The sequence below is a fragment of the Plectropomus leopardus genome, chromosome 24 (assembly GCF_008729295.1).
Source record: "Plectropomus leopardus isolate mb chromosome 24, YSFRI_Pleo_2.0, whole genome shotgun sequence".
Classification (NCBI taxonomy): domain Eukaryota; kingdom Metazoa; phylum Chordata; class Actinopteri; order Perciformes; family Serranidae; genus Plectropomus; species Plectropomus leopardus.
In genome coordinates this window covers 12,161,207-12,182,443 of record NC_056486.1, presented here as the reverse complement: position 1 = coordinate 12,182,443, position 21,237 = coordinate 12,161,207, and the positions used below count along the sequence as shown (strand labels likewise).

General features: G+C 39.8%; 1 protein-coding gene across 3 annotated transcripts in view; it reads left to right on the top strand.

Annotated features, from left to right (window-relative positions):
- LOC121962717 (gamma-aminobutyric acid receptor subunit beta-3-like) overlaps positions 1 to 20,518 on the top strand; it is a 44,347-nt gene extending 23,829 nt beyond the window's left edge. For 2 of the 3 annotated variants that reach the window (XM_042512974.1, XM_042512973.1), the window contains 4 exons: positions 8,872 to 9,024; positions 17,359 to 17,606; positions 18,088 to 18,156; positions 20,147 to 20,518. In XM_042512974.1, coding sequence (XP_042368908.1) covers positions 8,872 to 9,024; positions 17,359 to 17,606; positions 18,088 to 18,156; positions 20,147 to 20,518 — 842 coding nt within the window. The remainder of the gene's footprint in view (positions 1 to 8,871; positions 9,025 to 17,358; positions 17,607 to 18,087; positions 18,157 to 20,146) is intronic. The other variant, XM_042512975.1, reaches the window with a different exon arrangement.
- The last annotated feature ends 719 nt before the right edge of the window (positions 20,519 to 21,237 follow it).

Here is a 21,237-nt window from a genome sequence, read left to right as displayed (position 1 = left end):
TTTAATCAATGTCTGTAGCAACCAGATCTGTGCCAAAGCTTGATCTGTTGATCTTAAATCCTCAGAGCCAAAGTTGTGTTTGTCAGTGCTTCTAATTGGGTTGAAGTGAGGAAATGTGCTGCCTTTGAAGTATCCCTCATGTAACAGCGGCTGATGCAAGAAAGCTGGGATTTTATTCAACCAAAACATGATGTAAACGCTGTGATTTACAGAGCAAATTGTGTCTCTGTCAGCTGGCCTTTGACCCTGAGAGGTGACGCTGGGATTAAAGCATTACTTAGCACACTGACAATAACAAAATCTTGCAATCAGTTCATTCAGTCAATACGATCAATCAGTGCAACAGCAGCAAGCCCCTGATAATATAGTGTCAAACATTAAAGGAACAGTACACCCCAAAGGAAAAAAAGACATTTTTCCTCTTCCAGTCATGATGTTTATCAGTCTAGATTGTTTTAGTGCGAGTTGCCAAATGTTGGACATATCGGCCGGAGAGATGTCTGCCTTCTCTCCAATATAATATACCAACCGCATCTCGACACAACGTATCCTTATACAACAGTTCGTACCTTAAAATAACTAAAAGTTCACTTAGTCTCATTAGGGACACACCGGCATCCTGGGGGAAAGGCCTGTGTTTGGTTAACACATTCACCACCCAAAACTGCTTCCTTATGCAAACTTTTGCTCTTCATTCTACTTCCTTCTTGAGTCCTGTCAGTGGTCATGTGATCGCAGCCATCCTGATTACATGGGTTATATATGAATAGTTCTACTATACTAATACTTCATTATTTTTTGTAGGTTTACAGTGAATAGCCCGCACCATGCAGAAAAAAGTGTGCAGGGTTTATTTGTCACAGCGTGAGATATAAACATAATTAATGGCGTCCTCCTCAGCTGAACTGTACCATTAGCTAGCTCAGTGCTGTTAGGTGAGCTAACAGTCGAAGCACGCTTGCTTCTGAGCGGTGTAGCTCGGTAGAAAGAAAATAGTTCCTACATGAAATGTATTTTTTTGGGCACTTTGAGCATCACAAACTGTGTGTCATCTGGTTCCATTATATTTAAGAGAAGGCAGACATCTCTACAACTGATATTTCCAACACTCCACAACTTACAGATAAGCGATCTAGATTGATAAATCGCAATACAGGTAAGTGACAAAATATGTCATTTTTGATTTTGAGGTCAACTGTTCCTTTAAGCATATAATTAAATGGTGATGAATAATAAACAAAAATGTAAGTTTCTCGGGGTTACTATTTTTGAAAACTTATACAGCCAGAACTGCAACTACTATGTTGCTAATGTACTTCATTCTGGTTGGTGCACAGAAGTGCATGACTTCACCTTTTTCAACTGAGTATCACCCACTTCAAACTAGTGGAAAACACTAAGACGTGTGCAAAGTCCCAAGCTGTTCTATCTGTAGCAGAAAAGTGTTTTTTTTTATGTAGGATCCAATCAATTATAATGAAAAATGACTGAGATAATGTGTTTTTAGGGCCTGTTTTTCACTTATGTTCTCAACAGAGCTTGTCTCTTCAATGAGAAAACAGTTTTCTTTAAACTATTCTAACAAAATTTACATTCAAATGAATTGTTTGCAAAGGCAGTATAAAAGGCAGTCCTTGTATCAAGCTCAGATGGCAAATTTCAAAGTGGAATAAATTAATCCAGTGCCATAAACATAGCCAACAGTAGTGCAACAGAGCAACAGTAGCCTGCAGCAAACCACAATGATCCTCCAAACCCCTAATGAATAATTACTGATTAAAAATAAAACCTGGATGCTCAGGAAAATGCAAACAAAAGAAAGAGGTGTGCATAGCTTATACATCTTTTGGTGTCATCATTAACTGGTGTTGTGAAACCCATCAATCATGGGTTATTTATAGGTTCACAATGGCCATTTTCTGAAGAGATTTTCATCTCCCGCAGCAATTAATTAGAGGACTCGTTAAGGCAAAGCTAGTTAACACGGAAAACATTTGCAGTATTTCTTTTGATTAATTCGTGTTGCTAGGAAGTGTCGAAAAGTAATTCACCAGTCCTCATTGCTCACAGGAGTATTGTGATATATGCCGTGAACTTTAGTTTTTATTACTTGTACGCAGTGGACCTAAATTAATCAGATTTTTATGTGTACATTTAGTCCTTGATATAGAACTTTATTGACGCTCCCTAACCGACCTCCATATAATCTTTTCAGTGGAGACTCATTCAGAGAGGCAGCCTCTGCACAGCCATGGCGGGAAATAAAAGCTGTATGACATTTAGGAACAACAGACTTTCTAGCTGAAGTCATGCTCATGAGGAGGAGACACACCCAGTCCAAAAATGAAAAGAAGAGTAAAACATTCTTTTGTTTGCTTTTGGGGTATTTTTAACAATCTATTGAGGTTACACAGTATTTTTGAAGTGCTGTTCAAGCTACTGCATCCTTTGCTCTCTGCCTCATCCTCACTGTCTATGTCTCTCTTTTGTCGCACATGCTGCATTGACCATCAATCCCGGCTGTGTATACTACATGTGTCTCTGCCTTTATGTGTGAATCACGTGAATACGCAGCAGCACGCGCAGCAGAGTGCACTTGTTTATGAGAAGTGGCACGTCCCCTGTGGGCAGCGACAATTAAAGTTTAGTGTCCAGTGGTCTGCTCCCGTGCTCTTGGCTGGATTTGTGAAGCACATCAAAGGCTCCCCGCAAGGCTGGCTAATGACCAGGTTTCCTCCACTACATGTGCCACTAGTCAGCCTTTAATTCCCTCCCTCCTTTCTGTCCAGTCTTGGTATCTCTCTCTCCCTCTGTCGCTTCTTTTCCTTATTCCTCCCCAACCTTCTTTAGTGTATATTTTCCTCGCTCTTGTCAGAGGTGTGGTTGGATGCCAATTACGCTGCTCTCTGACAGAAAAACAGCCCAGGATTCAGGGCATCATATATTCATGTGGAATGAGGCCCACAACATCAATTATTCTCCTCTAAGCACACATACAAACACTGCCTGTTTGTGTGTGCACATACAGTCGGCATATGGAAATGTATGCGTGACCGGACACCGCCGCTGTGTTGGGTGACATTTAAGTGTGTTGTTTTGTGCATTGTGCATCAATTTCACGCCCATCATCATCTTTAATGTCTTTATCCTCTCTGCCATCTTCATTATGTTATGACAGCTGCAAGAATTACAGCTTTAAATATTCAATGTCTATATTTGATGTTATGTTATTTATCTGTATTTTATGTTTTAACTGTATTTTGACAGTAGAGCTCTCAAATATTCCTTCATATTTGTATGTTTTAGAAAACATAAAATGTTTCAATAACTACTTTTGAAATAGACCTAAAAGTGCAAAATGTTTGAACTGATGTGTTGAAATTCATCAGTATTCCTTCACACTCTTTTCCTCTCTGCATTCAAAGATTCCTAATCCACAGTCTAAGGGAATTCTCAATTTTATTTTGATGGTGGCGTCTTTCTAATTACTTATTCACCAAGTTGTCTTAAAATCTTGATTATAATGCCACAATTATAGTAAAATGAAAATAATTAAACACTATTTAACTGACATCTTGCAACAGCAAAGGTTTTATCAGCTGTAGCTTGCTAGCTAATTAAGCTAACATTTTATCCATGAGTTGATTAAATACGCTGTCTCCTGCTGACTTTTTAGTGTTTCTGGCTCATTTTAAAACAAAGTTCTTGAAAAATAAGTCTATAGATGCACCTCATGACTACAAACATGATATCATGCTGAACTGTTGCTAAAGACTGTGGCTAAACTACATGTCCCAGGTAAAGTTTGAATTCAGAACTAGTTTCCACTTTAGTGACATAAAAAAGCCTTTAGTAAGATGACTGACTGGTGTTTCTGTTGAATGTAATTCTCGTCCTGGTTTGTCAGAGTTTAGTCCAATATAGGACAATTGTGCTAACGTTACCTTGCACTCCTACAATCTGATATAGTTATTGTCCATGAGTTTTCACAGTGGGGAGATACTGGTGTATGCGATTGTGACTTTTGGATCAAAGTGTAATTATTTAAAGCTCATTGCTACTTGGAAGTAATGCTTCGTTGGGTTTCTAGTTAGCTGGACATGCAGATGTTTGCAGCAGTGGTGCATGTGGGCTGCATGTAGGGCAGGCTAATAGAGTACTTCATTGTATTTTCCCAATTTAAAAAGGCCAGCCTATGCACTGCATGTTTACACCGCTGGAATGGCACCCTTGAGGGCGTCTAACCAGGTTTTCTTTACTGGAAGCGCACCTTTGGGGGCACTCTGTCACATTATCTCGACTGGAAAGGCATCCCAGAGGGCTCCTTATCATGTTTTTGTGCACCAAAGGGGCATCTTAGGGTGCACTTTGTCACATTTTCTCAACTGGAGGGACACCCGAGATGACACTTAATCCCATTTACCCCAATGAAAGGACACCTGAAAGGTCTATTTATCATGTTTTCCCCAATAGAGGGGCAGCCCCAAAAGACTCTTTATCACATTTTCTCCACCGTAGGGGCACCCTATCAGGCACTGTATCATATTTTCTCCACTGGAAGGTCACCCCACAGGGCACTTTGATAGGTTTTCGCCATTTGAGGGCACCCTAGAACGCACTGCATCGTGTTTTTTCCACTGGAAGGGCACCACTCAGCGCTGCATCATGTTTCACAAGTCCATTGGTGGTTTGCAATTTACTTTGGAGCAGACAGAAACACTGTTTAATCAATTCCTCACACTTTCGCTCTTGTGCATGAGGGTGAAAGAGACACAAAAAAGAGAGACAGCAGACCTCCTACTCTTCAGCGCTCTCATCTACCCAGCCGCCCTCCCAGACTCTATTGTTGTACTGTCATCATCGACTCAACTTTTACATTCATCCCTGCATCCCATCTCCTCTTCTCTCTCCCTCTCCTCCTCATCCTCACACATGGTATTCCTCCCACTCGCGGATGTTGTTTGGTGTAGCAGTTACAGCCAGTACAGTTCTACACCCACACGCAAGTGAACCTCAACCTACACTTTTCTTAAACCACTTCTGCATCTGCTCCTGCAAAGATATTCGGCTCCAATTTAGGCTCGGGGAGCTGCCATTAAGGATGCATCAAAAGAAGTGAATGGGATATTTTAAGACCTGTGACAGTCTGTTCCCGTATTCACACTGTAATGAAGTGTATGTTTACTGGTGCTGAGTTTGTTTGCGGCTGCCAACTACGAGCTGTTAACTATATGAGCTAAAAACAGAAGGATTATCGAGTGTGGTAGAGGAAGGCATGGTTTGTGCAGTCATATATGTTCAACTACCAAACAGCTTTATAATATGCTTGCTAATTAGCTGATGTTTTGAGTTTGTAAAATATTTGAAGTTTTAAGTCAATTTGTTGATCAACTGAAAATTAATCTACAGCAGTTTTTTTGTAACTGAGGATTTGTTTGAGGTGCATTTAAATCAAAAACGTAAAGCCTTTAAGTATTGCAGCATTTGAAATTGGATTTACTGCTTTTCACGGTGTAATATTGTATATTTGTTCTTTTTGGGTTTTGGTCAACCAAAGCAAGCGATCTGAAGATTCAGCATTTAAAATATATAGACTAACATTTTTAACAATTTTTTAAAATTGATGAAAGACTGGGTTGTGACATAAGGGTTTTTTTATTGAGAGTGTTGTATGAATTAAGGGGGATTCAAGAGGCAAAAACCTACGAGGAATTAAGAGTTAACATAACAGGTAGCACTTAACTTGTAAATGGAAAAAACAGGAGAATAATATAGTGTATTTTATTAAGGCCCTTAAATCAAGTCATTAGAGTTCCCTTTAAGAGCTTTTTACTTCTGAAGGACAGTGACTGTCTCTGCTTTTTAGTGCACTTGTTGTCCTGTGAGTCATTCATTGTTTATCTTACCTTGAGTTTGTTCAGTTCCCGTAAGTGCCACTGTCTTTATTTAATCACCCTGGTTACGCTGCTCATGCAAAGTACTGTTTGGAATATTGTTTATTCTAAAGCAACTCATGATGCTGTATATATAGTTCCTACAGTATAGTTTATGTGATTTTTTTCAGACATTTATCATGAACCATATTTTTGGACGAATTCTGTTTTTGGACTTAGGACTGTGCTAATGGAAAATGAAAATATCAGAAGATCATATCAGAAATTCATCTTGAGGGAAACATGGATGTGTGTATCAAATTTCACAGCAATCCATCCAAAAAATGATGAGACAATGTACAAATTTCCAAGAACGTAAAGCAGCAACCTCTGGAGCTGAAAAATGAAGCGTGCCTAAAAACTGCAGTGCCACAAATGGCCACTTGAGGCTGGCTCCAAGAGCCAAATGATCCCCAGGGACACTTGTGTTAAGATGCCCAACTTCACAGCCTCGTACAAAAATGGTTTTGGTCTTTATAGCTTTTTTCCCATCCATGACAACTGTACAAAAGGTCCATTTTTACATAACTCACCTGTTATCAAAGCTTAATGGTTCAGTTTACTAGTTAAGGGCGTGGTCGCTTTAAGTGATCGTAGGGTGCTTTCTGTTGACAAGTCACTACCACAGCAACACAGTTAACGTAACCATGGTGAAAGCCCAGATTCACAGAGTATCGCCACAGATGTTGGCTGTTTCAGTGTGTCTCAAGTTCATTTAAGTTAAATGTAATATATTAGTCACCTAAAAATGACTTGTTCAGATTTGGTTGCACTAAAAAACCCACCAAGTGGTCTGATATTCATTTTTTAAATTTTTTTAGCCTGTTTGCTGTTGCAAAAAATTTGCATTAGCATTCTGACAATTAACCATTGCTGTCAATGCACCATGCTAACCAAGCTTGCAGCTAGTATTAGAGTTACCTCTACCCTTTTGTCCCAATATGGTCACTTCTGGCTGCAAAAATCCAAGATGGCAATGGACAAAACACTAAACTCGAGGCTCCAAAACAAGAGTTTACTTACTGATGGGTTATGCCACTGTGGCTATGGCCATTATATAATACAGTCTAATGTTAATACAGTTATTTCCCATGTGATAAATATTTCACCACTGCAGCATTTTTTTTTTTTTTTTGAGTCTCGTAAGCTGGGCTCTTGTATGTGCACAAGATAATGAACAACATAACTAACACGATTCCCATATAGACCCATATATTTGCTCAGTGGCTCTTCTGGTTGCTGACTGCCGTTAAATGTTAATTATATCAGCCAGTAGCAGTTAGATAATAACATTTGAGGAACAGCCCAGCCCTTTAAAATAACACATCAGGATTTTGTTGCAATCTAATTTACAGTTGGCTCAGAATCTTAATGATATTTTGTGTTATTTCAGAGTGACTCTCCATCCAACTCTGCACACAAGGGTGCAGTCAATTGGACCCACGCTCGCCACAAGTAGCTTTGGCTGAAACCCACGGATTGGAAATTACAGTATAATGGCCCCCATTTCTCCTGCAATACAAAGAGAGAATGGAAAAATAGCTAAGAATAGTGGGAGTAACGAGCCATAGATTCGATCCATACAGGGACACACGCTGGGAGATGGATGAGAAATCATGCATCACACTTATATTGAAGCTCACACACGCGCATATACTGTTTATATTCCAGCTCATGGACAAGTAATGACAGAAATGCACCGTCATAGCAGATTGTGGAGAGTATCATTCTCCTGACTTATGAAGCTTCAGAGGCACTGCTACAAGCATTTAGAGTGTTATTATCGATGCAGTAATGCTGAATCCCTCAGAATAACTGTATTAATTATGCAGGTGGATGAGATATCGAGAATTGATGAATAAAAGTGTGCTGAATTTTTTTAAGATTGTGTCACATCATCATGAAATAGGGTTACAGTTTTGAGTGTATGAGAGAGTTGGTGTGCGCTAGTGAAGGGGATACCTGTTACCATGGCAATAAATCCAACCCATGCTGTTGGGGTTGTCATGGAAACTAAAACAAAAACACAAGGTATCCCTGTGTGTTCTTATGAATACTTTAAGTTAAATGTATTTACTGTCATTTATTTAAACAAATGGAACCAAACAAACTTATGTAGTTAAATGTTTTGCACCGTGATCCTAAATACGACCGTAAAGGTCCCATATTGTAACTAGAATGACTGCCAGGCACTTGTATGCCTCCCCACACAAGTCAAACTGCACTTATAGTTCCCATCTGTGTATGTGAAAACAGCAAGCCAATGACACAGACAAGGTCACAATGACCTTAACCTTTGACCACCAAAATCTAATCATTTCATCCATGAGTCCAAGTAGGCGTTTGTGCTAAATTTCAAGAAATTCCCTCATGGTGTTCTTGAGATATCGTGTTCACGAGAATCGGACTGAAAACCCTCAAAAACACAATGCCTCTGGCTACGGCTATGGCGGCTACGGCTTTGATTATCCAGCAGGTATAGGTGCTTGATAAATACTGTGAAAATATCATAATGCTCAATCCAAACAGAAATGCACAACATCTGTCTTCAGAAACTTGTGCCTTTGAATGAGCCATCAGGACTTCAGTAAAGTTTTGATGTCACAACTGCTACATAACTTACTATAAAAAGTTAGAAACTGCTGAACAGTGCTGCTAAAATCATATCGCACCAATGTGAAAGACCTGCAAACACTGACCGATCACAGCAGGCTAAATGGAGCGTTTCACATAGACTGTGAATACAGGTATATTCAGGCAGACAGTATGACAAAAAAAACATGTTTTTTAAACATTAAAACATTTAAACATATTATAAGAAATCTATAAATAAGAGTTTGAAAATAAAAATTAGGATGATATGGGACCTTTAAAAAAAAATTCAATTTGAAACCAAAAAATTTATCATCTTTGCCATCTTTGTCTCCCTGTCCCTCAGGTGCCTACCCTCGACTGTCTCTGAGCTTCAAGCTGAAGAGGAACATCGGCTACTTCATCCTGCAGACGTACATGCCATCGATCCTGATTACCATACTCTCCTGGGTCTCCTTCTGGATAAACTATGACGCGTCAGCAGCCAGAGTGGCTTTAGGTAAGATGCAGTGGCTGTTAGGGAGCAGGTATTTGGCTTGCTCAGATGAGATCAGGGACCAGAATGAGCCACAGCCTCCCCAGCTGAACTTCTCATACTGTGGTGGTGTTAGTGGGAGCTTTGGGGAATAGCTTGGAAATTGGTGAGGCTGAATGGAAATAGATTTGAGTAACATCTCTATTATATGGGAGAAAAGAGAAATTAAGTCTCTTTCTTCTGTCGACAAAGACTAATCAATTTTACTTTAAAGTATGTAGATATTGTAGCTGAAGAGTTGCAACAGGCATGCAAATATTGTTTTGTCCATTTTGCCTTCCTGTAGGGCGAGAGCAAAAATACACAACCTTGACTGGGACCAAACTGGGTCATACCTTGTGTCTGTTGTTGCTGTGGTCACTGAGAGGCCTCGGGGAGCTATAAATACATCATGTCTCTAATGAGCATAATTTCACTTCTTATTGAGGGGTGCATGAGTGGGTGCAAAGGCCCACTCACTGTGGGGCTCCTGTGGGCAGTAAACAAGGCAAAGCTTGAAGCAGCAGGTCACTGGTTTGTAATCACGGCGATCCCTCACAGGATGTGGTGGCACCGTTTTGTTGAATATTGAAGCGGAGGGTTCAAAGTGACATTTAAGGAATCATACAGGGTAAAATGAAGGTTGTCAAGACAATACACTAAAATACAATTTAAGCAATAGACTTTCCACAGCGGTCATAATAAGCACCACGGTAAATTGGCAGTCGGCCATTTGCTCAACGCCTTTCCCTGAAGAGCCAATCAGAACTTCGCAACAGTAAATGTGATTTCATTACCTTCTGTTGTTTAGGGGGCTTTTTCAACCTTTCTAAAGCCAATAACGCAAGAACAAAAGTCTAAAGAAATGAATTAAACAGCATCTTTGTGTTTAATGTAAGCGCATTATCCACAGTACTAACAAAGTATGACATCCAAGGCCAAGGTGACACACACACAAAAAAAAGCCACATTTAGGTTTAGTGCATCCAGTTTGGTAAAAAGGATGTTATCCTCATTTTCAGGTTCATACTTGTGTTGGACGCTTCTACAAGAACATGTTAACATGCTATAATGCTCAAAGAAGAAATCTTTTTTTTTTCAAACTGTGTGCTGGAACATCTGTGTTTGTTCTCTGTTTGAGACACTGTTTTCGCACCTGTCCCTTTCAGTCCCCTCTCTGGGCAAATGACTATAATAGAAAATAGTGGCACCTTTTACCATGAAATACCATTAATAAAAGCTTCTTAACACAACCAGACATCTTCTATTAGGAGTTTGATCCAAAAACAAGGAGAAATGAACATCAGCAACCAAGATTTAGGTTAGGATAGGAGGTTAGGATTTAGGTAACAGCGGCACTTCCTACCATGAAAAATCACTAATTAAAGCAACTAAAGACAAGTGGACATATTCCAGCAATAGTTAGATCCAAACTCAGGAAAAAAAATAAAAAACAACAGCAACAAAGATTACGTTTCCCTGACGTTAGCATGTAGCTTCTTGTTGCAGTGTACTTGCAGCCAAGAACTGACTGCAACGGAGAATGGCAGGACTTTAACTATGGAAAATCAACAATAAAAGCTTCTAATCAAAACCGTGTTTCTTGTTCCATTAGAAAAATTATTTGAAATTGGTTAGAAATTTACCACATTTAATTTACAACATTGGGCACCAAGATTACACGTTTCCCTACAGTAACAGCGTAGGCTTCGTAATGTGAACACTTGCTGTAGTGTGCCTGGAGCAGATAGCCTTATAATGAAGTGCGGCATGCTATGATATCATACTGTAGCCAGTGTAGGAAAAATAGTTGAAAACGCAGTGATTAAAGTGGTGAAAAGCATCAGGGAATACTTTTACATACGTTTACCTCATTATTTGAGTCTTTGGTCATGTTAAATATAAACATCCTTCATTGTAACACGATGTTTAAGACAAAACGCAGAAAAACATCATAGTTTGCTCACAAGTTTCATTTCAGCCAAGGCCCTTTGTTGCATGTCATACTATTCTATTCCCTTTATTTCCTGCCTGCCTTTTCACTCTCAACTATCCAACAAATGCCAAAACAAGACAAAATTGAGTGCTAACTGTGCCACTGTTATCAATGTAAACAGCAGTGATGTGCTGTGTGAGAATGACATAGCAACAGTAACCGAGGGGGTTCGCAAACGTCACATATAGGATTGTCAGAAGTTACTGGTTGTGTTTCAGTGCTGCACTCACAGGCGTCAAAGCACTTTTCAATACAACTTTATATTTCCTTTGAGAGTTTGAACTTCAAAGCAAAAGTGGCTCACCGATTGACAAGACTGCAGTACAAATCTGCCAAATGAGGTAACCGCCCAGGGAAACCAAAAACCCAACGGCCCTGAAAGCTCAAGATTCACTGTGTCAGTTGGTTTGGAGTAGTTTGAACGTGGGAAAATAATGAAGCTGCCATGTTGGAGGCCAAATCACAACAGTTTATTCTGACCACGCCAATTGATTGCTGCTTTGGCCATTAAATCATCTTTATGTGGGGAGATAATGGAACAGTGATGACCTTAACACATCATAATGCTTTTTGGAAAACATGCGAGACTGGAATCTGGAGTGTTTGTGCACATTTTAACCTGTTTTATATCCAGGGTTCCCACACAGTTTTATTTGAAATTTCAAAACTTTTCCATGACTTTCCAAGGACCCATGACATTTTTTTCCTTGCTCCACCTGCATGGTGTTTTTCAAACATAATTTTAGCACACATAAAGGGAGAAATGGGATGCAGGGAGAAAATTAATAGACATATGTGGCGGTAAATAAACTGTTGTCATGCATCGACACATCGACACAGAGCAAAGTTACATCGACAGCTTCAAATTTTCAATGATTTTTAACCCTGTGAAACCTGTATCTAAAACCTGTATATAAAAGCTAGGGAAAAAGTTGAGAAAACTTTATTTGAAATAACATAATTATGTATTCAAATTATAAAATCAGGTTATTACCTTGTTTGTAATTGTTTTTTTTATGTTGATTTTTCTCAAACTATTTTAGTAATTTATTGCAAATTTTTGGGTAATATCTTCCTATAAGTTGCTCATTGCCTCCTTTCCATTTTTGAAAGAAATCAATCCAGGTTGCTTAGTTTTTAAAAGGTAAATATTCAATGACATTTCAATTTATTTAACTTATTCCATGACTTTTCCAGGCCTGAAAAATGTGACTGTGAAATTCCATGACTTCCTGGTTTTTCATGACCGTGGGAACCCCGTACGTCTACCATTACTTGCCTACTTGTACTGGCCTTTTCGTTACGCCATGCATGCTATATCCAGTCTTTACCTTTGAGTCGACACATCTGCTTTTTGTGAGCGGATGTGTTCATGTGAACTCCTGCTATCTGCAATATCCGGTGTGTGTCTCCTCAGCTGAGAGCGAACCGGAGGTCCACTCACTTCTCCTGATGGATCGTTACAAGCTTTCTGTGGGTGCGTGTGTGTGGACATGCATTCGCGTGCACCTATTTCGTGTGTGCAAACCTGCCAGTAAGAGCAGTGTAATGATCAGGGGGAAAATCAATTCAAGGAGGCAGCAGGCAAACAATTGAATTGTTTGAAGGAGAATCTCATTTTCCTGAGCAATTCCAAAGGATTGCAACATTATAAATGACCCGCTCACGCCCTAATGTGGTTGCAAACCATTTCCCACAGTGATGCCCTTCACTCACAATCACATTATATGAACAGTCAAGGTGTGGGCATTAGCTGTAATTGGTGCAGGAGCACTTTCAGTGTAACGGTAGACACAAGTTTGACTTCACAGTGCATTCTTTTTCCCTCAGCCGCAGACAAAATGACACGTCTTGAAGCACCGCGCATGCTAACTAGAAGGCTGACACTTTGTGCTGTCTGGAAGTGATGAATGGAAGTGTTCAATTAACGCTGCTTTGATTTAACGCCCGTGCCTCTGTTCTCGCAGTCAACATTCATTGCAGTTTCTCTCGCTTTATTGCATCCTACATGATACCTTTTCCTTTTTGTAATGTTGAGTCGTGTTGCTAATGGCCAATTGGCTTGTGATTAGAGGAGATTTGATTGCTGTGTGCCTTTGTTCCAGCTGTTAAGGTGGAAAGAGACTCCGGGACATGGAAAGGGGGAGGGGAGGGAAACAGGGAAACCACCACTAAATGATGGTGAGATCTGGAGGGGGGTATATAGGATAAATGAGGAAGGATAGGGAGAGAGATTGAGGCAGAGGGAGGAATAGCAGAGAACAATGGGACGAGACAGAGAGAGGGGGCGAGAGAGAAAGACAGAGAGTGAGAGAGACCCAGTAAAACTATATTTCTCCCCAGAGAGAGTAACGGTGTGATGAAAAAGGAGGGAGGCCCATGGGCGCATGGCCCCTTGATTAAATTGTCCAAACAGGGAGCGAGGGAGCAAAAGAGAGGCAGGAATGGAGGGAGGGAGTGAAGGACAGAGAGTAATGGCGCAGCTGAGAGAACACCTATAAAGAACAAGGCTGTCGTTAAGCAAAAAAAAAAAAAAAAAGAAAAAAGCTAGAGATCGCACTATCCAATAGAGGCAGAGACGCGGAGCATGTGCACGTGCAGGCGAGCTCGTTCACACACCCGTTTTTCACACCGTCTCTGACGACACATGCACACGCATGAGTGGTGTTAGCCTTGTAATGTGACAATAAATCACACTAAGGGCTAGATTGACCTTAGCTATCCCGCTCCCTCCGGCCAACCCCCCGACTGTTCCTTGTCTCTTCACTGTACTTTATGACGCACACACACACACTCCGAAAAAGCCTTGTCCGCGCGTGTTATATGAGCGGCCCGGCTACTGATAGGCTCCATTTATTTCCAGCACGGGTAGATAAAGTAGTAGAGATATATCTGCCACATATCTACAATGAGATAAGATATAGCGTTATTGTGCTGCAGGAGGTCGGGCTTTGCACGAATATGAGTGAGAAGTGTGTGAAATCTACGGTGGCCCTGGAAGATAAAAATTCATGGCAGTAGAGCTGCAAAACAAGCAAATTCAGAAACACGATTAAGTCGCTCAGAACACAATGGGAATGAGTTACATGTTTGTTTTGAAGTACGTTTTCGTATTTGGTTGTTTATTATCCATATTTCTGTATTTGGCTGTGTGTTCTGATTTAAGAGCCTATTTCTGTACTTGGTTCTATTTTCTGTTTTTGCAGCATGTTTCTGCATTTGGTTGTGTTTTCTGTTTCACTGTGCGTTTCTATGTATTTTCGCTTTGGCGGCACATTTCTGTTTTTGGCTCATTTTTCCGTTTTCGAGGAGCGTTTCTATATTTTTGTTTCCTGATTTAGCAGCGTTTCTCTGTATTTGGTTGTATTTTCAGTTTTTGCAGCACATTTCTGTGTTTGGTTGAGTTTTCTGTTTTAGCTGCACATTTTTGTAATTGGTGGTTTTTCTGTTTTGTTATGTGGCACGTGTCTATATATATATTTTTTGTTATTTTTTGCTGTTTTTACAGTGTGTCTCTGTATTCGGTTGTTGTCTGTTTTTGCTGCACGTATTTGGTTGTATTTTTCTGGTTTTGCGGCGTGTTTTTATATGTGTTTGTTTTTTTCTGTTTTTGCAGTGCATTTCTGCATTTGATTATATTTTTACTTTTGCAGGGCCTTTTTGTTTTAGTTGTGCTTTCTGTTCTCGTGGCACTATTTTGCATTTAGTTGTGTTTTCTGTTTTAGCAGTGCAATTCTATACTATTTGGTTGTGTTTTCTGTTTTACAGCCCATTTCTGTATTTTTGTGTGCGTTCTGTTTTTGCAGCATGTCTGTATTTTGATGCTTTACAGTGCATTTATGCATTGGGTTATATTCTTTTAGTATTAGCAGGGTGTTTCTGTGGGCTAATTGGTTTACATTGTTTTATATATATTCAGTGAGTTTCTGTATTTGGTTGTATTTAATTTTTTTGCAGCCCATTTCTGTATTTGTGTCCCGTTTTTTGTTTTTACAGCACGTTTGGGTATCTAGTCGTATTTTCTGTTTTTACAGCGTGTTTCCGTATTTGGTTATGTTTTCTGTTATTGTAGCATTTCTGATTTTCATTGTGTTTTCCTTTTTCACAGGGTGTTTCTGTATTAGGATGTATTTTCTGCTTTGCTGTGCACTGCTGTAATGGATTGTATTTTGTCTGCATATGTAATATGCATGTGTTATCTTAAGTGACAGCGTGTTGAGCTCTCAGGGCCACCGTAAAAATGTATCAAACCTCAGACAATTCAATTTTCCCCTGATCTATTTGTCTGTAATTTAATATGAGTCTCACGTGTTATCTCTCTGTCACGCTGAAACATAAAAAGGTGCGAAGGTGCCTTTACTGGGAGACAGCAAATAACCACACCACTCTGTATCCCTTGTGGTTAAGGTTACTAAGAGCTGGAGGCTAGATACATGCAGCACTATTCTAATGAGTTATTTCTGCTTGATGACCAAGGGGCGGTTGGAGGTTTTAAGGCAGACCTTTGAATTTCAATGAGGCAGAGGTTATGCACTCACCTACCAGTGCGTGTGTGTTCATGCAAGTAAAATAAGATCAAATGTGAAAGTGATTAAGAAATTGTTTCAGAATAATGCTACAGCGAAATACTGTCTGTGCCGTTCTGCCCCTCGCTGTTTCTTTGACACTTTAGCAGGGCAATCTCAGAGCAACATAATTATTTTTTTGTCCACTGGGTCCATCCTGCTCTTAACTAGCAGAGCAAAAAGCCAGAGAACAAACATGTTTTCTATAAAAATATCCTTGTTTCTATAGTAACACCTAAGACATCTGTTGGAGGTTTTTCTCCAAAGTGACCTTAAGGTTACTGAGGAGATGGAAGCATCTGCTCAGAATGGTGGGGGGCTCTTTGGGCTTATGCTATAACAGTTTTGGATTAATTAAGCATCAGTTTTACCAGATTGACTGCCAAGATTGGTGAAAAAGAAAAAAGAAATCTTGTAAATTATGCTGTTTAATCTGAGGTAGAATTTACTGCACATTTGTTTAAAAGCCTCAGTTAAGTAAAGGATGGACAGATTGGAGTTTGTTTCCATTCAGTAACATCAGCATAGCTAAAATTAAGATGGCTGCTTTATATTTATTTTTCCTGATACTGATGAATTGCTTTGCTGAATTTGGGCCCAGTCCCCATTCTTATTTATACACCACTAGATGATGGCGCGTTATAAGAGGTAGTGATTAAGATCTTACCCTATGAAATGGACAACCCTTCAAGATCCTGATAAGTCATTCATATTGATGCCGTTTATGTAAACAGACGTAACTGTGGCAATAATGGTATTATCACAATGAGATCTACCATTTATCCAGAGATAGAAGAGCATGAAGTTTTGCATTTCATTAACTTAAGTTTAACGCTTAAAATCGATCCAACAATCCATCAAATAAAAAACAACAACAACAACAACAAAAACAACCAACAACCACTGCTTCATCACAAGGCCACTCGTAGAGCTCTGTAGGCTAACGTCAGCTACCTGAGCTCCTACCCTGCTAGTCTGCACTGATATTAAAGGACTGCAAGACTTAAGTTAAATTTCCGGCATAATATGCCATCATAGGGGGGAAATGCGATGTGGAATTACTGTATGTCAAAATGTAGAACTGCTATTCACATATCAGCGATAACATGTAATGTTAACTACATAGCTAGTTAGTGTCTGAGATATTAGCCACTACTAGCCATTTTTTGTTATTCTTGTTATAAAGAAAAGGACCATTGAAACAACACTGAACAAAGGTATAACTATGATTATTGTAACTTCTAAATCCTTATTAAGAAAGGCCATGTAACCCCAGCACTTTGCTCTAGCCCTCTGTCCCACTAAAAATAGGAGCACCTTATTCCCCAGGCAACATTTGTATGTGGAGCCCATGTAGGTAGAAAATGGACTCTGTGTGGTCCCACTCCAATTGTCAACATGGGTGGGTTTGCCAGCGTGGACCCCAGATGCCCATTTTTGGCCCATACCTACAGTACTGTGCAAAAGTCCAAGGCCACCATAGATTTGTTGTTGCCTTGCTGATGCAAAATTACAATCTTTTGCCTGTCAAATTGTGTAACTGTTGTCATTTTTGTATTGAATAATGTAAGTGGGACTTTGTCTTATATATTGTAGCCAGCTTCTGGTTAGGTAAACTGTCACAAATTGTGTATGTACAGCTTGACAAAGAAAGGGAACTGCTTCTTGGCTCATGACAGTTCCAACTCCTGTTATTTCATACTCTTTGGACACTCATAATAATTAAAAATATCATGTTTTTCTTTTTCCCAATCTAAGGGATCACCACTGTGCTGACAATGACCACTATCAACACCCACTTAAGAGAGACACTGCCCAAAATCCCCTATGTCAAGGCCATTGACATGTATCTGATGGGCTGCTTTGTCATGGTCTTCCTGGCCTTGTTGGAGTACGCCTTTGTCAACTATATCTTCTTTGGGAGGGGACCCCAGATGCAGAAGAAACTAGCGGAGAAGGCAGAGAAGGCCAACAACGAGAGGGCAGCCAAGTACGACGCTGCAAGGGTAAGGGATTTGATGACTGGACGTTTTTTTAAAATTAACTCTGGATGTAAATTACCAGTGAATATATGGATTGAAGCTTGGATTTAAGTATGAGTAAATAAGTAAATTAATGGTACGGCACGTGCATAAACATTTGGTTATTTCCACAGAAAATGCAGAAGGAAAGCACTGTACGAAGGACAATCTGAGTGGACCAAGTCATACATTCCTTAATTCTTCTTCCTCCCAACAGGACATGAATGATAAAACAGCCTTGACACTCTAATTCTAAAATGAACTGTTTTGTCGGCTCTCGATAGCAGAGGCAGCGAAAGGAAAATGTTCTGAATAATTGAACTGTATTACATTATCACACTATTCACAGGCATCTGTATCCCAGGTGGAGGCTTCAGGAACCAAAATATGCTGGGTTAAAATGAAAAAATAAACAATTTTCAGGTATTTGCTCCCGACATGTGGCTGAATATTTTCATCTCCTCAGGAGGCAGGTAGTAGGACCGCGTCCCTAAAGCGGTCCAATCAGGTTAAAGGTCTTCGCCACTCACGCTCGGTGAGTTGTTTGTCCAATGAGACTCTTCAATATCCTTGAGTCAACTCTGCCATTGCCATCAGCTGACATGGATGTTTTTAATTTTCTTTTGTAATGCAAAATATTTCCCCATCCATTGAATGAGTCGACAGCAGACATCTTCATGACATTGCCATGTTCTCTGGAGTATTCACTTTGACTTCTTCATTGCAGTTTTTCCTCCATTGAAATGCTCGATTACATTGTAAAACTGGTGTTTCAGATATGAGCCGGTTTCTCCTTTCAGAGGTCATCCTGATTGCATGCCGTCTATATATCTTTGCTCATTGAAATCATCATTAAACTCCACATTTCTCACGCAGCTTTCATAGCATGTGGTGAATTAGTGACACTGCAGAGGTCCCCCATCATGAATCTTCACTGGTAGCAGCCACGATTCTTTATGAAGTGAAAATTTTCATTTGAAGAGTGGAATAAATTCAGTGGAACTGAATAGTACAATGCATGCTATTGAATAAAACTAGTGAGTTACAGCCCACTGCTTTCAAAACAGTTGAAGCAAATATTAGATGCGGCACATGTGCATATAAAGTCAGTGGAAGTTGGTGAGCACGCCATAAGGGGTCTTAGTCAAGAACCCTTCTGACATGTGCAAACACTGAAATCTTTTTTTAAAAAGGGGAATGTGGGACTTCCACAGTTGCTGCATTTGCATGAATGATCACCGTTGTCCATTATTGTTGATTTGTTTGGTGGCGCACACATCAGAGGCATGGAGTGTGATGTGTGTCCTCTGTGTTTGATTAAATTGTTGAAAGTGATGATGTGGGCTTAAATAAAATAAAAAAATCAAAGGCTTCAAAGGGGAGGTTCACAGGTTGTGGCAGGAGGCATGACACCCAAGCAGAAAAAAAATTAGTCTTTGATAATTCATCAATGGAAACTGTCCTCCCGTTTTTCAGTCAAACGGAGCAGCCGACAATGTAGTGGCTGCCATTAAAAAATGCCTTTATGGAACTGAGTGGCAGCCGCAGTAAACCCAAGCTGGGTTTCTGAAAAGTGTTGAAATCTCAATCATTTATTACACATCTGCCACATCAGGAGCAAAGGCAAAGCACTGCATTTAGCATGTTTTAGAAAAAAAAACACTGTAGGCTATTTTGAGGAGAATTAAAGGGCATTAGTTTTACATTGAAAAGGTGAAAAAGGGCGGTTTTTGGACATGCAATATGGAGTGCTGACTTGTTGCCTTAGCAAAAGCATGGCATGACATCCATGGATGGACTATGAAATAATGGGCCCCTGGCACAGCAATGTAAAAGGCCCCTCCAATCCTTCCTCCATTGGAAGAAGACATCCCGACTGAAAGCACACAGAGAAGCAAAACAAGTAGTGGTTTTGCATGCCTTTGCAGTAATTTTGAGTGTCTGTAGTCATGATGCATCCCATTGCAGTTATTTTGAATTCCCTTGTAGTCATTTTGTATCCCTCTGTAGACATTTTGCATTTCTTTGTAATAATTTTGTATCCCTTTGAAGACATTTGGCATTTCTTTGTAGTCATTCTACATCCCTTCGTAATCATTTCGTATTTCTTTGTAGTCATTTAGCATTCCTTTGTGGTTATTTGGTTCTCTTTGTAGATATTTTGCATCCCTTTTCAGTTATTTTGCATGGTTACGTAGTCCCTTTACACCCATTTTCTTGCATCTCTCCATTGCCATTTTGCGTCTCTTTATAGCAATATTGCGTCTCATGGTCATTTTTCATCTCTATTTAGTCATTTTCCACCTCTTAGTAATCGGTTGCAAGTTTTTGTGGTTGTTTTGGGTCTCTGTGCCTGGTAGGCCCATTCAGTAATTCTTCCATGGTGACATCCACATTTTATGTTTTTGAATGCACTTAGCACTGAGAGACGGTGCCTTAACACTTCAGGTAGAGTCCTCTCGAGCTGTTCCATTTATTTTCACACAATGTTGGTAATTAGTTTTCTCATTTCTTCATCCATTCAGGCGGAACCACATGGCCACGGGAACATCCTGCTAACCACCCTGGAGATCCATAACGAAGTGGCGGGAGGTGAGATCACTACCAGCGTGGCGGACATTAGGAACTCTCAGTCCATGGTGCAGTTGGACAGCACGGCCTCGTCGCACATCCAGTATCGCAAGCAGAGCGGCGGGATCGGCCCGCGCTCTGCCAGCCGGCATTCCCTGGACCGGGCTGCCCAGATGAAACGCAGCCGCCTGCGGAGGCGGTCCTCGCAGCTCAAAATCAAAATCCCTGACCTGACGGATGTGAACGCCATCGACCGCTGGTCACGGATCATCTTCCCTTCCGTTTTCTCACTGTTCAACCTCATCTACTGGCTCTACTATGTCTGATTGGACTGTTTTGTTGAGATGTTTGTTGTCATTTGATTTTTCTTTTCATTTTGTTTCTTTTTCTTCCTTTTTTCTGTTTTTCTGCTTTTATACATGATGGAATCTGTCGAGTTAAAGACTGCAACATTAAAAAAAACTAAAAAAACTAAACAAAAGAAAGACAGACTGAGAAGAGACTACTGAGTTTTGGACCAAGTTCTTGTCAAAATTGTTTTTATATTTGCAGTCTTAGAATCCTTAGTACCGAGGTCTTTTTATTTTCTAAAGTATGTACTGTAATTGGGACTTGTGACGGTCATTTCCCAACATTTGCCCTCTCAGTAATGTGTAAATAGAGAGATACAAAGCCAGCAATTGAATAAATAATACAGTATTTGCAAAAAAAAAAATCAAACACAATAGCAGTAAACGCAATGATTTTTCTAATCAAAAAATAGTTAAGAACACTTTATACTACACAGTTGGTCAGATAAATGCAGGCAATTCCTAAAAGTCCATTGAACAAACTCATGTATGTTTGACTGGTACCCTATGCACTATTAATGCATGTAATGATCAACCATAGTGGAAAAAGAATGACTCCTTTTTTGCCTTGGATTACGTCACAATTTTACAGAAGACTGGTGATGTGTATTTGTTTATAGCGTTGATAATATACCGTATACTTGCTATGTCATGCATTGATCTGGTTACCCAAACACAATTACTTAAAGTTGAGG